General features: G+C 41.9%; 1 protein-coding gene across 3 annotated transcripts in view; it reads left to right on the top strand.

The window, feature by feature from the left end:
- LOC139465949 (muscarinic acetylcholine receptor gar-2-like) overlaps window positions 1-12,975 on the top strand; it is a 236,575-nt gene extending 223,600 nt beyond the window's left edge. For all 3 annotated transcript variants that reach the window (XM_071247959.1, XM_071247960.1, XM_071247961.1), the window contains one exon: window positions 7,133-12,975. In XM_071247959.1, the coding sequence (XP_071104060.1) occupies window positions 7,190-9,265 (2,076 nt within the window). In that variant the 5' untranslated portion in view covers window positions 7,133-7,189 and the 3' untranslated portion in view covers window positions 9,266-12,975. The remainder of the gene's footprint in view (window positions 1-7,132) is intronic.
- Window positions 12,976-13,433: the final 458 nt, after the last annotated feature.

Genomic DNA, 13,433 nt, shown 5'->3' with positions numbered 1-13,433 from the left:
ATCGTCAGTATAATTTGCTTTTCATGTGGTAGGAACGGAGTGCGGCTCTGTACTGATTAATATTCTCCTGCCGACCTCGCCTGACGCTCTGCCAGCGACAAATTACTAGTAATAATACCAAGTTAATCTAGAAAGCGGATAGATAGTATTTTTTCTGTCATCCTCGACCTATTGCTGGCTTCTAATTGGGTGTCCCTCTCAGGAGAGCCAATGACGAGATATACATCTGGCCTGAATAATGCGTGTCCTCCGGGACACTCTTAGGTGTTATTGTAAGGGGGATAACTACGCATCAGAAATCTATCCGCATCAAGAAGAAATTCTCTCCCAATTTTTGTACTTGTGCTTGCCGTTTCATTGCTGAGTAATATGAGGTTTGTGCTACACAGTCTGGGTGACTCATTTAACATGACGTCAATTGTGTAAGTAGCTTTATACAGTTTATATAAACTCTATTTCTATTACTTCTATAGAATCAGCAGCTGTCGCACTGTCTCACGTTGATCATCAGCCGTACATCCCTCTGCACTATGTGAACGATATTGCGACATTGGGTATAATTCAACAATTACTCATACAAAGTCACTATATAAAGGTTTGCAATATGCTGAAAAAAGGAAAAGCAATTCCTATGAAATTTGTTTTGAGAATGTGAGCCATCAAAGTAATGTTTCTCTCAGTTGCGTTAATCTCGCACTGAACATGTCGGTTTGAGATAAATGGTTGTTGTTTATTCTGTTTGATAATAAATCAGTTCCTTTGGTTCCCGACGTGGTGAAGTAGGGACCTGGCCGCCAGCCTTCATCCGACTGAGATTGTTTGTTGCGCGGAGCTTGTTTTCAGCGATGTGGACTGTAAGCCGCCATTACAAGCCAAACGTGACATCTATTGATCTGTCAGAAGCGACGCGCGGGTTGGAAAAGTCGTCAGTGTGATTTAATTTCTTCCCAGATTAAAAGTTTTGAGATTACTCTTTAAAAATAGTTTCAAAGATTGAACTTTCGCGAGAAAATTATGTGTTCACACTTTTTGTCATTGATAAAAGAGAATACCATATTAGTTACATAAAATCGCTGTCGTGGTTAGATTCGATGTCACAAACCTTTGGGAAGTTTTTGTTTAACGGATTTAATGATGATGGCATCACGTGTGTCTGAAAGGGGTAGGGAAAGTGTGTGTGTGTTGGGGGGGGGGGGGGGGGGGGGGGGGGGTGAGTGGGGAAGGAAGGAAGCACGGCAACCACGACTGTATCCCAGTACACATCCGACATGTATATTCTTATCATAGATCCATCGCCCATCTCGAAATGACTACTGTGTCTCTCAATGTGTTTCTGTTAGAATGGAAGGGGCGAGGTATGCACTATCACCAGCAATCGGTTGCAACTTGAGTCGGATTTATTTCCATCCATGACACAGTGGCTTCACGTATCGAGCAGACAACGCGTCTACGAGATTGTTACGAAGATAACGTAAGTTATCGATTCGCACTGCTTGAATGATAACGCTGTTCATCGATTTGTATTCCCCCACACTACCACGACAGGCTACATTTAACTCTGAACGCAGGGTCCCACGTACATAAGTGCCCGTGGCGGGTAACAGCGTAACGTCGACGTATTATTTGGGATTACTTGACGTCAACTTACACAGATACCTTTACCTGACAGATGTGTCAAGAAGCAGTGAAGACCACCGTGCGATGATTATGAGATAGGAGTGTGTTAAAAAACCATATCGCCCTTGAGAGGTGTTTGTATTAAAAAAGTCGATTATACTTACTTCCGGGGTGGAGTGGCTTGCTTAAAGGCAAGTACAAGCGAGTGTTAGGTTTCCGTAGCTTTCAGAATACATTTAAATAATTGCTGGATCCGTGGCTGGTGGCTTGAAGTAGTGGACAATGATCAGTCGCTATTGATGTAGTGGTGGGAACATATCCAGGATTGACTTCAGTGTATGCAACCGCATGCTGTCAAATGCTGCCAGAATCGTTCAATTCCAATTATCTTCCGTCGCCTAACAGCTGATAAATGATATATACTACAAAGTGCACGGGGCGCTTTGATCTGCATTAGGGCTGAAAAGCGAACACAGTTAACAGGATTTGAGGCTAATGCGGTCAACGTAATTCGTATACCAAAGAGGTTTTGTTGTGCGGCCACTACTTAACAGTGCTTCCAGCACAAAAACATCAAAGGATTCATGTTTGTTAGAAAACACGAGATATTTAAGCCAGCAACCGGATTTTCTACCTACCCGTCTGCCAATAAGTAGGCAAGTTTTTATATTACTTTTCATTTCAGCGTGGGCAGTTTGCAAAAGGCTTGTCCAAACATGATTTTTGGGTTATAGTACACAGTAATCAAAGTGTGTATGTCTTAATATTGCAAGATAATACAAATGCGATTATGTATATTCAAAACGTCATAGCCAGTAGAATGGTGAATGCCGAAACAGATTGAATTGGGCGTAAAAGGCACATTAGTGATCAAATAGACTAACATTTAGTCACTGAAATCTTATAGTACACAATAACCTTCTTGACCCTAAAAAAAAATCCCTACGTGGAATAGGGCCAGCTAGAGCTGGCTAGACGTTTCTAGATTTATTCATTTCATAAAATAAATATATTCCACGGTCATGGTGCAGGACTAGTGATCAAATAACATGGAAGGATCCCTGAAAATCAGTAAGACATCATGTGTTCGCGAAAAGCATAAGGGTGTACTAATCCATCAGAAACACCCGCAACTCACACAGTTAGTAATCAAATATGTTTGTTTGTTGCCCCTCCGCAGTACACGGTGACACTCATGCCACACACAAGCGGATCAAGTCAATATATTTCCTTGTCATGCAGAAATAAATATGGCTCCACGTTAATTACAAACAATGACGTTTCCTGTCTACATGTCACAACTTGTCAGGTGCAATCGAGCATTCTCTTTATTTTCAAAGATCGCCATACGACTCTTGCTCAAAAGGTGTTTGATAAAGGTTTGTAAAGCTTTCAAAAGGTTTTATCGTAGACATTTTGAAGCTGATGTAGCGATGAAGCAATTCGCTGTTTTGACTTGTCCAATACTCGATCCCGCGTATTTTCAGGTGAACAGTTGACTTGCCTTTGCATGTGTTTGTGACGGTGCCACCAGTGGGATGATATGTGCTTTTCGCGAACACCTGGTAATTTCACTGTTTGATAGTGATTCACAAACACATGCTTATGATGTAGTCGGAATCGTGCAATGGAGTCGGAGTCTTTTTTTTAAAGATATTTCGTATCATTATGCAAAAGATTTTGATGCGATGTATTACAACATTGAGCAGTAGACATGTAGTTGCACACCGTCAACCCGGTAATAGTGAGAGTGTGCTAGTGGGGTTAATGCTTAACGCCGCTTTGAACAGTGTTTCAGTGAGTGAGTGAGTGATTGTGTAGCAGAATCACGGCGTAGGACACCAGAAAATGTCGGGAATCGAACTCGGGTCTTAGGCGTGACGAGTGAACGCTTTAACCACTAGGCTACCCGGCCACCCCGTGTTTCAGTGAAGATACATGTTATGGAGCTATCGTGAGGGGGATATAAGCACGAGCACTGCTGGTAAACCAACGGACGTATTCGAGGCGAAGCTGCAGACATTTTCAGTGATCCATTATTATAATTTTCACCCGTATTATGGCTTTAACATCCAAAACAATTCGATTTGGGCGGATAATCGGGACTGGTTATTCTATGGCGTTGACACGTACATTTTATATTTCAAAGTTCATTTCCTTATGAGTCAAGGATTTTAGTATTCAAGACATTGACGTTTTATATTATTAATATGGCAATGTTTTGTCGCTGTTAATTGTTGATCTGAGCCTTTGTTGCACTGCACGCCACATTTGCCGCCAATTACGACGATCTATATGCAGTCATGAATAAAAAGTAATTTATTCGATCAATATTATTTCAAATCAAATGCAGGTAGACATATGAAATATTGCATTATTATAAGAGGAATATACTACTGATTGACAGACTCTCTAGGTTTGTGTCTCATATCCCGATAGCCGTGGTGTTTATATATCCTTGCATTAGGGTTGTAGACCTTCGTCAGCAATCTGTAAGTCGAAGTGAAAAGTTTCGCGTATTTTGTGTCCAATTGATGCTTGTTTGGAAAATTGCTTTTTTCGATTTTTTTCAGAAATTCTACTACGAACGTTGATTTCTTTAATGAAGAAGCGATACTTTGTCGCTGTAGGCGAAGATACGATTGCAAATACTGCCTCTTTAAGTGCAATTGCTTGTCCCTACTTTGAATATAAGAACTAAGTGGTGGCGATGTCTAAAGAGGGTGAGAAACATCTCAATCTGACAGTTTTTACAATTCCACTGCAAGCTTGTTAGGTCGCCGGGTCTAGCAATTGAAGGAGTTAGTCTTCACTGGGTTTGTAAGGGGTGAGATAGGGTTCTGACGCTCACTTAGGCTGATTGCAATTTGTCCCAGAAATGAGTTTACCTCATCAGAGGATTCCTTTAATCTGAGATAGATCCAGCTCACCATCGATCCAGGTCAGAAAATTAACACCTACCCCTATTTATTGCTTCTTTGGGCGACATTTGAGGGGAGGAGAGATGGTATCGTTGCTCTTGGCACTGCTGGGAAAATTCCCATTCTGAATTTATCGTGGGTTTACAGACTGCGACGCTCGGAAGCGACAACAGTGATAGGATCAGGCAATAAATTGGTCAAACATTCGTCTAAAGCTTGGAGCTCATCATCATCTCGTCAGTGGAGCAACACTTCCAAAGACGACTCTAAACCTGAATATACACAACTCCTCAGTTAATGTTTTGATAAAACAATACTCAGCTCAGGGATGGTATACAGAAGAAAATGAACAAGTGGTTCAGTTTTTACTGGGAACATAGTCACTTGATATAAAGTCGACCTCTTGATCTTCGGGGAATCTTTGAATTTTGTAAATGAAATGTTGGACGTATGATTTGTTTAATACTGGGGAACAAACATTTATTGTAACTGCACATCACTCATTATTCCAAATGGAACAATTATATTGTTTTCAGAGTTTGATAGGACTTAAACGATTGGTAAGATAACATAATTTTCGAGGTTACAATTCAGGTACACGCTCGTTATACATTACTGTAGTGATCATGAACTATTGTGTATTGACAAGAGAGCCATTGAGTAAATATGCATACAAGTATATGTTATCCAAAACACAATTTGTTTACATGGATAAAATTATTATGCTAAACACACATGCTATCAACATGCACAAAATAAGAAAACAGCAAAACATTGATATGACGCTGTCTCACTGTAAAATAATTTAATCGAGGTGTTTTTTGTGCAGTATCGTAAACCATCAACAAACATGTAGATAAACACATAATAAAGCACGTGGCATCTTGTTTATGGAAACACAGTGTCTATATTTTGCTCACATCCTCATAGAAGATCCTTTACCTTTCAAGGCACCGTTACGTTGACGGTGTGGAGCACTCAGAGTCGTTCTTCCACTGCGGAATGCTTCTCTGCCAAGACAATGTTTTCAAGTCCTGATTGGATTATTTCAACGTTCTTATTACATTAACAGACTTATCTTAGTCCATATTAACAATCAGTACAGTTCGTCCTTCACGGGAAGGTGTTCGTGTGGTTATAGGGTACGTTGTTTTGACACATGCCACGCGATAGTGGCGGCTTGGCGGATTCCCTGCCATACCATTTACTATGCGTGGGGTTTCCACAACCAGGTTCGAGATGATTTCAAGACGATGAAGACCCTTATGCACCATCCCCCGGGAAGACACTAAGTGACTCGCTCACGTTCTGGATACACGGCTGATAGGGATGACTTCAGTCACTCTTTCCGTGCCATTAACCATTAATGACCTTCGACGTTTTGTCATCGCACCACGTGATCACGTGTGTGACGCTGATGTGATTCCGTGACCCTGACTTGGAGTTCAGACAGATATTAGCGCCACGTCTCGGCGTCAACAAAACACTTCACTATAACTCCCTAATAAGGCAATAGCATGGAGTATTGGATTAATTAACACGGTAAACAAGGTCTTCGTTTTGTTCTATAAAACAAGAAGAAGCTTGTATGCACACATATTGTTCTTAGCCGATCTCTGTCGTGTAAGTATTGAAGTGTGAGTAGTCTGTATTACAGACCCTGATACAAATATATATCAAAAACAGCCCATGCAAGAGAGTCACTGGGCTCCTTTTTATTATATTTTTATTAAGATAACTGAACAACTGTTTTTTTTAATGTACGATATGTTCATTTCAGAGACTAGATGTTAGTCTAAAGTGTGAAGTGTGTGTGTGGATTCTTGTGAATGTGTTCAACAATACGTCCCATGCATCTTCTCTGACCGTTCTGTGTTGAAGGGCGTTTGAATGGCCTTTGCATTTTCGTTTCTTATGCCATATTTCTTGTTTATTTAAAACTTCAATATTATTTTCCATTCATCGCGGCGTTAACGTAAACCTCAAATAAATTGATAAGTATACAATACTAACTTAATTCGCTGCTTATCAGCAGAAACAAAACCTGCTGTAAAGAATGATACGAAGTATCAGAAAACGCTAGTTGGAGGGGCCAAATATATTTTTGGTTAATGGAAGCATAAGTTCGTTAGCCATTACAAAGACTTAGAATCACTTCCAATTTATTTACGTCGGTGTATATCTTTGCATTGTATGTCATGTATCAATCCATCGTATCCAAATTGCGTGCATCGATGCTCATAATGTCACCCCCCCTTCTCTTGCCCCCATCAAACCCCCTTCTCCTCCCTCCTGCCTCCACCTCCCTCCGTCCTCTCTCTTCTCCCAACCCGTGAGGATCCGGGGTGGAATTGGTCTTCAGCAACCCATACTTGTCGTAAGAGGCGACTAACGGGATCGGGTGGTCATGCTCGCTGTCTTGGTTGATGCATATCATCGCATCACAATTGCGTGTATCGATGCTCATGATGTCAATCACTTGATTGTCTGGTCCAGACTCGATTATTTACAGACCAGCGTCATATAGCTGGAATATTGCGGCGTTAAACAACAAACAAACAAAACAACAACTCATATATCTCTGTGTGTTTCAGATGCCATGACTGCAATATGATGATCCCCTAGTGTCTACAGTAGCAGCTTGTGTCACTATGGACAACAACACCGGTGTGATGACGGATCCAGGGGGGTTCTTGTTGAACAGATCTCTGGGGCTGGGCGGCTGCGGAACTTCCACAGCTGACATGAACATCACAGCCTGTCTATTGAACTATACTTTAAATGTATCCGAGTCCCAAGAAAATACGAGTTATGTGAACTCTACGAGTCAAGCTCACGCAGCCCACCCACTGTGGCTGACGATATTCCTGGGCCTCCTAGCAGGAACCATCAGCATTGTGACTATATTCGGTAATATTATTGTGCTGCTATCATTTGGCATTGAGCGGAGTATACGACAACCTACGAATTATTTCCTTGCGTCCCTGGCGGTTTCGGATTTACTTATCGGAACGTTTTCAATGCCCCTGTTCACCCAATACCTACTGTTGGACTTGTATTGGCCTCTGGGACCCTGGCTGTGTGACCTATGGCTCTCTCTGGACTGGACAGTCTGTCTCACGTCACAGTACACGGTGTTTCTTATCACGATGGATAGGTTTCTGTCAGTAAAAGTTCCAGCAAAGTACCGCAACTGGCGCACAGAGCGGAAGGTTCTAGTCATGATTGCTGTGACTTGGATTTTGCCTACTGTAGTATTTTTCACAGCCGTAATTGGATGGCAGTATTTCGTACCCGAGGGAAGAACAGTGAAACCCACGGCATGTGAGGTACAGTTTATGAATGACCCCCTCTTCACATTCTTGCTAACGATTGGATATTATTGGATTACGTTGGTCGTCATGTGCGTGCTGTATGCTGGTATATATAGAGTAGCTCTAACATTGCAAAAGAAATCCGATGCTAAACACAAAAAGCTGCAGTCAACGATGGAACTCGCTATAGATCATACAGCTGTGAAGGCGACGGCATCTAATAGTAGTGACAGCATTCCTCAAGCCACCAAAAAAGCCAAAAAACAATCCGTAGCCAACAACAAGACAGCCGCTACTGGAACAGTGACTACAACTAGTTTTGTAAAGAGGAATAACTCCGAGAAGGATGAAGACAGATCAAGCAGTCCAGCGTTTGCATCAGATGAAGAAAACAGCTCCAGTCAGGGGACAGCTCAAACTAGCAAGACGCCACTCACTGCCAACAGTAAGCCTCCAAAGATCCCCGACAAAGGCTTCATCAACAATGCGCTGCAACCCGACTCAAGTAAGACCAACAGGAAGTCTCTCCCGACGGACAGTGCTTTCCCCGCCCACATCCCTGACACAAACTTTCTGGTACCAACTGCCCGAATGGACATCAGGTGCGACTTCATATCCGAGTTTGAATCAGGCACACAGGTGACCGATATTGACAACCTGCTTTCTGCTTCGGCTACCGAAATGGATCGTTCTTCTGTGCCCCTTATCCAGAACGACGTCCTCAAAGGCATACGCTTTATTGATGAGAAGAGTTTCAGCAACCTGGCTGGGGATAACGTTAAGCTTCTCTCCGAGTCGCAAGTTTCTGAAAACGTGAATGAAGACGGTGAGGGTAATTCGTCACCAATATGGCGGCGACGGAATTCTCTGAATGGCGCAGAAACATGCCCGGTCGAGAGTATTCACGTTCGCGTTCCCTTGGCAACAGAGGATACGTTCGGAGAGAAGCCCGAGGAACCTGTTGAACAAACGGCCAGTGATGGTAACAACCTCCATCCTTATGACAACAAAGACAGTGCTGATGACCGTGGCATGCAACGGTTGACTGCTGGGGGTAGGAGAAGAAGGAAGGATGGTCGCTTACAAACATTTGTTAAATCTGTGCGCTCACGAAACAGTCGGCGAAGGAACCGACGCGAACGAAAGTCCAAATCTGAAAACAGAGCACGCAAGGCTCTGCGGACTATCACGCTCATATTAGGCGCATTTGTCGTGTGTTGGACGCCCTACCATATCATGGTGTTTGTGATAGCTATAGCTGGCTGGGAGAGTGTCGACAACAGATTCTACAGTTTCACATACTGGCTGTGTTATCTCAACAGCCCAATTAACCCGTTCTGCTATGCGTTTGCCAATGCCCAGTTTAAACGGACTTTCCTTAGGATATTCAAACTGGACTGGCATCGGACGTAACGTACACTGTGTCATATGTAGTTCATTGTTACTGTAAACTGATCTGGATTCGTGTGATAGTATTCGACTAGTGATGATGGCGTTACCTGGCGGTGATGAATCCAGATCGACCACACGAAAGAAGCCTGTGGGTCACTGTGTGAATGTATCCGCGGAGTGTATCGTGTTGTTAAGCCTATTTATGAAGTGATTATACAAAGCAGTCATGTCATGTCAGATTTCTAGTCCAACTGGCCTAGGCCTAATCCACACGGTGTTTTCCCACAATTGCTCTTACTGAAGAAGTCTCATTGTAATTTCTTATAGTTTTATACCGTTACATTGGACATCACCACAGTACTTCCACAACGACAAGTTTGTAGAAATGCAATATTCGTATAACGTTACAAACCTCGTACGATCGACTCTCAGAAACGGATACCTGGTACTACGAGTTCTGTGGAGGATTTTCGTGTGGAACATGACACGGCTATTGTAGCTGACGTTCACAGTGGTTTGTACAGAATGAGCCTTGCTCGTAGTGATATGGTCACGTGACTGGAACCCCGGTAGCATGGACAATACGGAATGGTGTAGAAGAGTTATCGCCCATTGAATGAACCTGTGATTATATATGTGTGTACTTTATAGGATGTATCAAGATGACCTGTTGACCATGTATTTTATTAATAGTGCGTTAAGTTTGATTCTTTCATTTTGTAGATATATATATATCTATCGTTTCGTTAATTGTTTATGGAAAAGTTTATATATATATATATGTATACATTAAATATGAAGCAGTATATATTGGTTCAGTAAAATGAAGATATAGAAAATGTTATATTCTATGGTTTTGTTAAAAAAAACATACCTGTCTTTATCAGTTGCAAAACTTTCAAGAACAAGAAACGCATCGATAGCCTCTCTTGATTTCAAAGAAAAAACAAATGACATCATTATTCAGAAACAAGGCTTATGTTTTTTTTAGTAAGCTCAGAAAAATACACCGTCCTTCGAACTTTCTTAGCCTTGCCTCCAAGTACAATATGTGCATAACATGATATCCGAGGCAACGTTTTGTATTCTGAAACCGTCGGAGGGAGTAATTGGCTCACGTTATGACCAATTCAACAGTGACAGTAAAGCCTTTATATTTCAGAACAGTACCAAACTTAACATTGCTTTGTTATAATCTATAGGATATGAATGGATATACACTATGTACTACTTGTAGAATCAAAGGACTTCTATCACAGCCGCCGTCCTCACGGATTCTTGCATCAAGTATGTCAAGTTTCACCTGTCCAGTCGCATCCCAAAGACATGTTGTCCATATGAGAATGTGTTCCGTTCAAAATACAGCTGGCTCTCATTGTCTAGTCGAGGCAAGCAGTTGGACCCTTACTTGCTTTCCGAGATAGAGGCAATGATAAGAATATCCCCAAGTTCTGTCTAAACACCGAAGCCGCAATAAGCCGCACGGCCTAGCAAATCAAAACATCCTGAAAAAACTAGTTCAACAAAACTTGGATAGAGATGTCCCTTATTTCCCGTAAGTCGGGACTGGTGGAGGGCTTTTTGTAACTGGGGACGATATGTAGAGAGCCGGTTGTATTGGCGACCCCTCATTTCGATTGACAGGCAATATGTAATTAATGAACTAATTATTTTGTTGGTAATGACAAGCAGTGGCAGCCTGGTATGCTTGAGAACCTGTAGGACCCAGAGATGTTGTTCCATGCAAGCTTTGGTATCAGTTCGATACAGCTAGTTGCCAGTAGCCTGTCCAGTAGCCTGTCTAGTAGCCTGTCAGTAGCCAAATAGTGTGTCACAAGGACAAGCTACAAGTTCGCAAGACGGGTTCCGATTCACTCAGTATTCATGTAGTCAAGGGCCAAAGGTCAACAGTTTCCTCCAGGCTTGAGATGAGGTGATATTCCGTGAAAAATAATTCCATTTTGATTTAGAATTAACAGTTCCTTAAAAGAAACTAATAGCTTGGCATATTTAGTTTCACTCGTCAACATAGGCGACACGTTTGTTTCTGAACTGATTTAAAATATGTAAGTGAACAATAAGGAAGAGTGAGATTGCAACTAAAAATCAATAGAAACATATCAATACCGTTGTAGGATTTCTTCCTCGTTTCATTGTTACAGAAATTGCATCATTATTTAAAATTCAAATTGGTCTGTATATAGTTATAATGTCACCTCCGTAAGAATCAACTGAATTTCGAAACGTTCATTTGATCAGCAATTAGAATATTTCTTTAGTTCCCGAACCTCCACGCGATCTCGTCGTGTATAAATCCTAGTACAGTTTCTTTCCTATGATGCCTCCAAAGCATAACAAGAATCGAGATGTGCGACAACAGAAATAGCCTGAAGCGCCCGTTAAATCTCCGACATAGCAAGCCCGGGGGAAGATGGGCCTCAACCCTTCCACTTTGATATACACACGACGTGTGTGCATCTGTGTCCGTTCTCTATGTACGCATGTCCGCTCACGGACTGGATGACGACTGTCTGTTCTCTTACCGTACTGCTAGTGAACCACTGTATGACCGCCATGTTTGTGACCTTGACCCGGTATTCGCACGTGCTTCTGTTACTGTACCCCCTAGTCCAATCTAGTGTACTTCGTTTATGTATGAACATGATGACCTTCACTATAGTTTTGTATTCACTATCATTTGACATGCATTAATAAACACCTAATATAATCAAGGGTCATTAGCGACGTCATCACATGGGCAGTTTTCTTGTGACGTAAGAGTCGTCAAGTCGCTGCCGATGACGCAGTGTGTATCAACATGGTCAGAAATAGTCGTATTAACATGAACTTGCATCTGTTTGTTTAGGAAAGCATATGCCTTGTACTATTTGTCTGTACCATTCATATATACACATGTATGTTTATACACAAGGTATGTATTGTAATAAAATCTCGCATGAATTCAAATACTAGGACAATGTCTTGTTTCTTCGTGGCGACGGCGCATAGCATTGTTCATAGCATTGAGACATTGTGTAACGAATGGTTCACATGGGAGATTCTACGAAAATCGACATCTGTCTTATGCATCAAAGTCTACATAAACTTTTATATTTTTATAATTACGTATCATCGGTAACGAATTTTGTACTTAGGTACTGGAAGATGTCCTGTTTGTTTAACACCATCGTGCAGGGACCAAACGGATATTATATGAAGTTTACGTTAAATTATATTTTAATCAACTCCCTGTCTCTGCTCATACACGTGTCATTTCAAAACATATTGTCATTGAACCGAGACATCAACTCCTCAGCGCGCCAAGTTTGTTTTATGGAGAACGAATCTGTTGGTTCCAAAGACAACGCTTAATATCAGACAGACAAGAACTGACTTATATGTTATATATCTTGGAAACGTGCAATATCTGGTGTAATCGATTGGAACTACATTTATGGTCGCTGCAATGTAACGTTTCATACACATATCTACGTTAGCTTTTGCTTTGTATTTTATATTGGTAGCGAAATACAGTTGATAGCCCTGACCAGAAATGTTGTTCCAACTCGAGCACGTTAATACCTCCGTATGCTATACACCTAGGCTTGTGATGTGTACTGCTGCTGTATAACCCTGTGATCGTACATGTTCTGTGCTGGGATGACCTTGGCCTCGAGGGTAAACTGGATGCCCGAGTGCATGGCCAGTAACAGGACTGCTCCATACCAGCACCAACACATAAAACCACTCACTGTCAATAGTCTTCTGTTGTTTGTTGTTTGGCAGCATCTGGACCATGCATTAACGTAGCAGCCAATAGCATCTGAACCACGTTTTTCCGTAGAGGTCAATAGCATCTGAACCGTGCATTACCGTAGCAGCCAACAGTTTATGGACCATGCATTACCGTAGCAGCCAACAGTATCTGGACCATGCATTACCGTAGCAGCAAATAACATCTGAACCATGTATTACCGTAGTTGCCAGATGCATCTGGACCATGAGTTGTCGTAGCAGCCAGTAGCATCTGAACCATGCATTACCGTAGCAGCCAATAGCATCTGAACCATACATTGCCGCAGCAGCCAGTAGCATCTGAACCATGCATTACCGTAGCAGCCAGTAGCATCTGAACCATGCATTACCGTAGCAGCCAGTAGCATCTGAACCATGCATTACCGTAGCAGCC

Source organism: Haliotis cracherodii, unplaced genomic scaffold, assembly GCF_022045235.1.
Source record: "Haliotis cracherodii isolate W230 unplaced genomic scaffold, xgHalCrac1.p SCAF_18, whole genome shotgun sequence".
Classification (NCBI taxonomy): domain Eukaryota; kingdom Metazoa; phylum Mollusca; class Gastropoda; order Lepetellida; family Haliotidae; genus Haliotis; species Haliotis cracherodii.
This window is presented reverse-complemented; position numbering and strand designations above follow the sequence as displayed.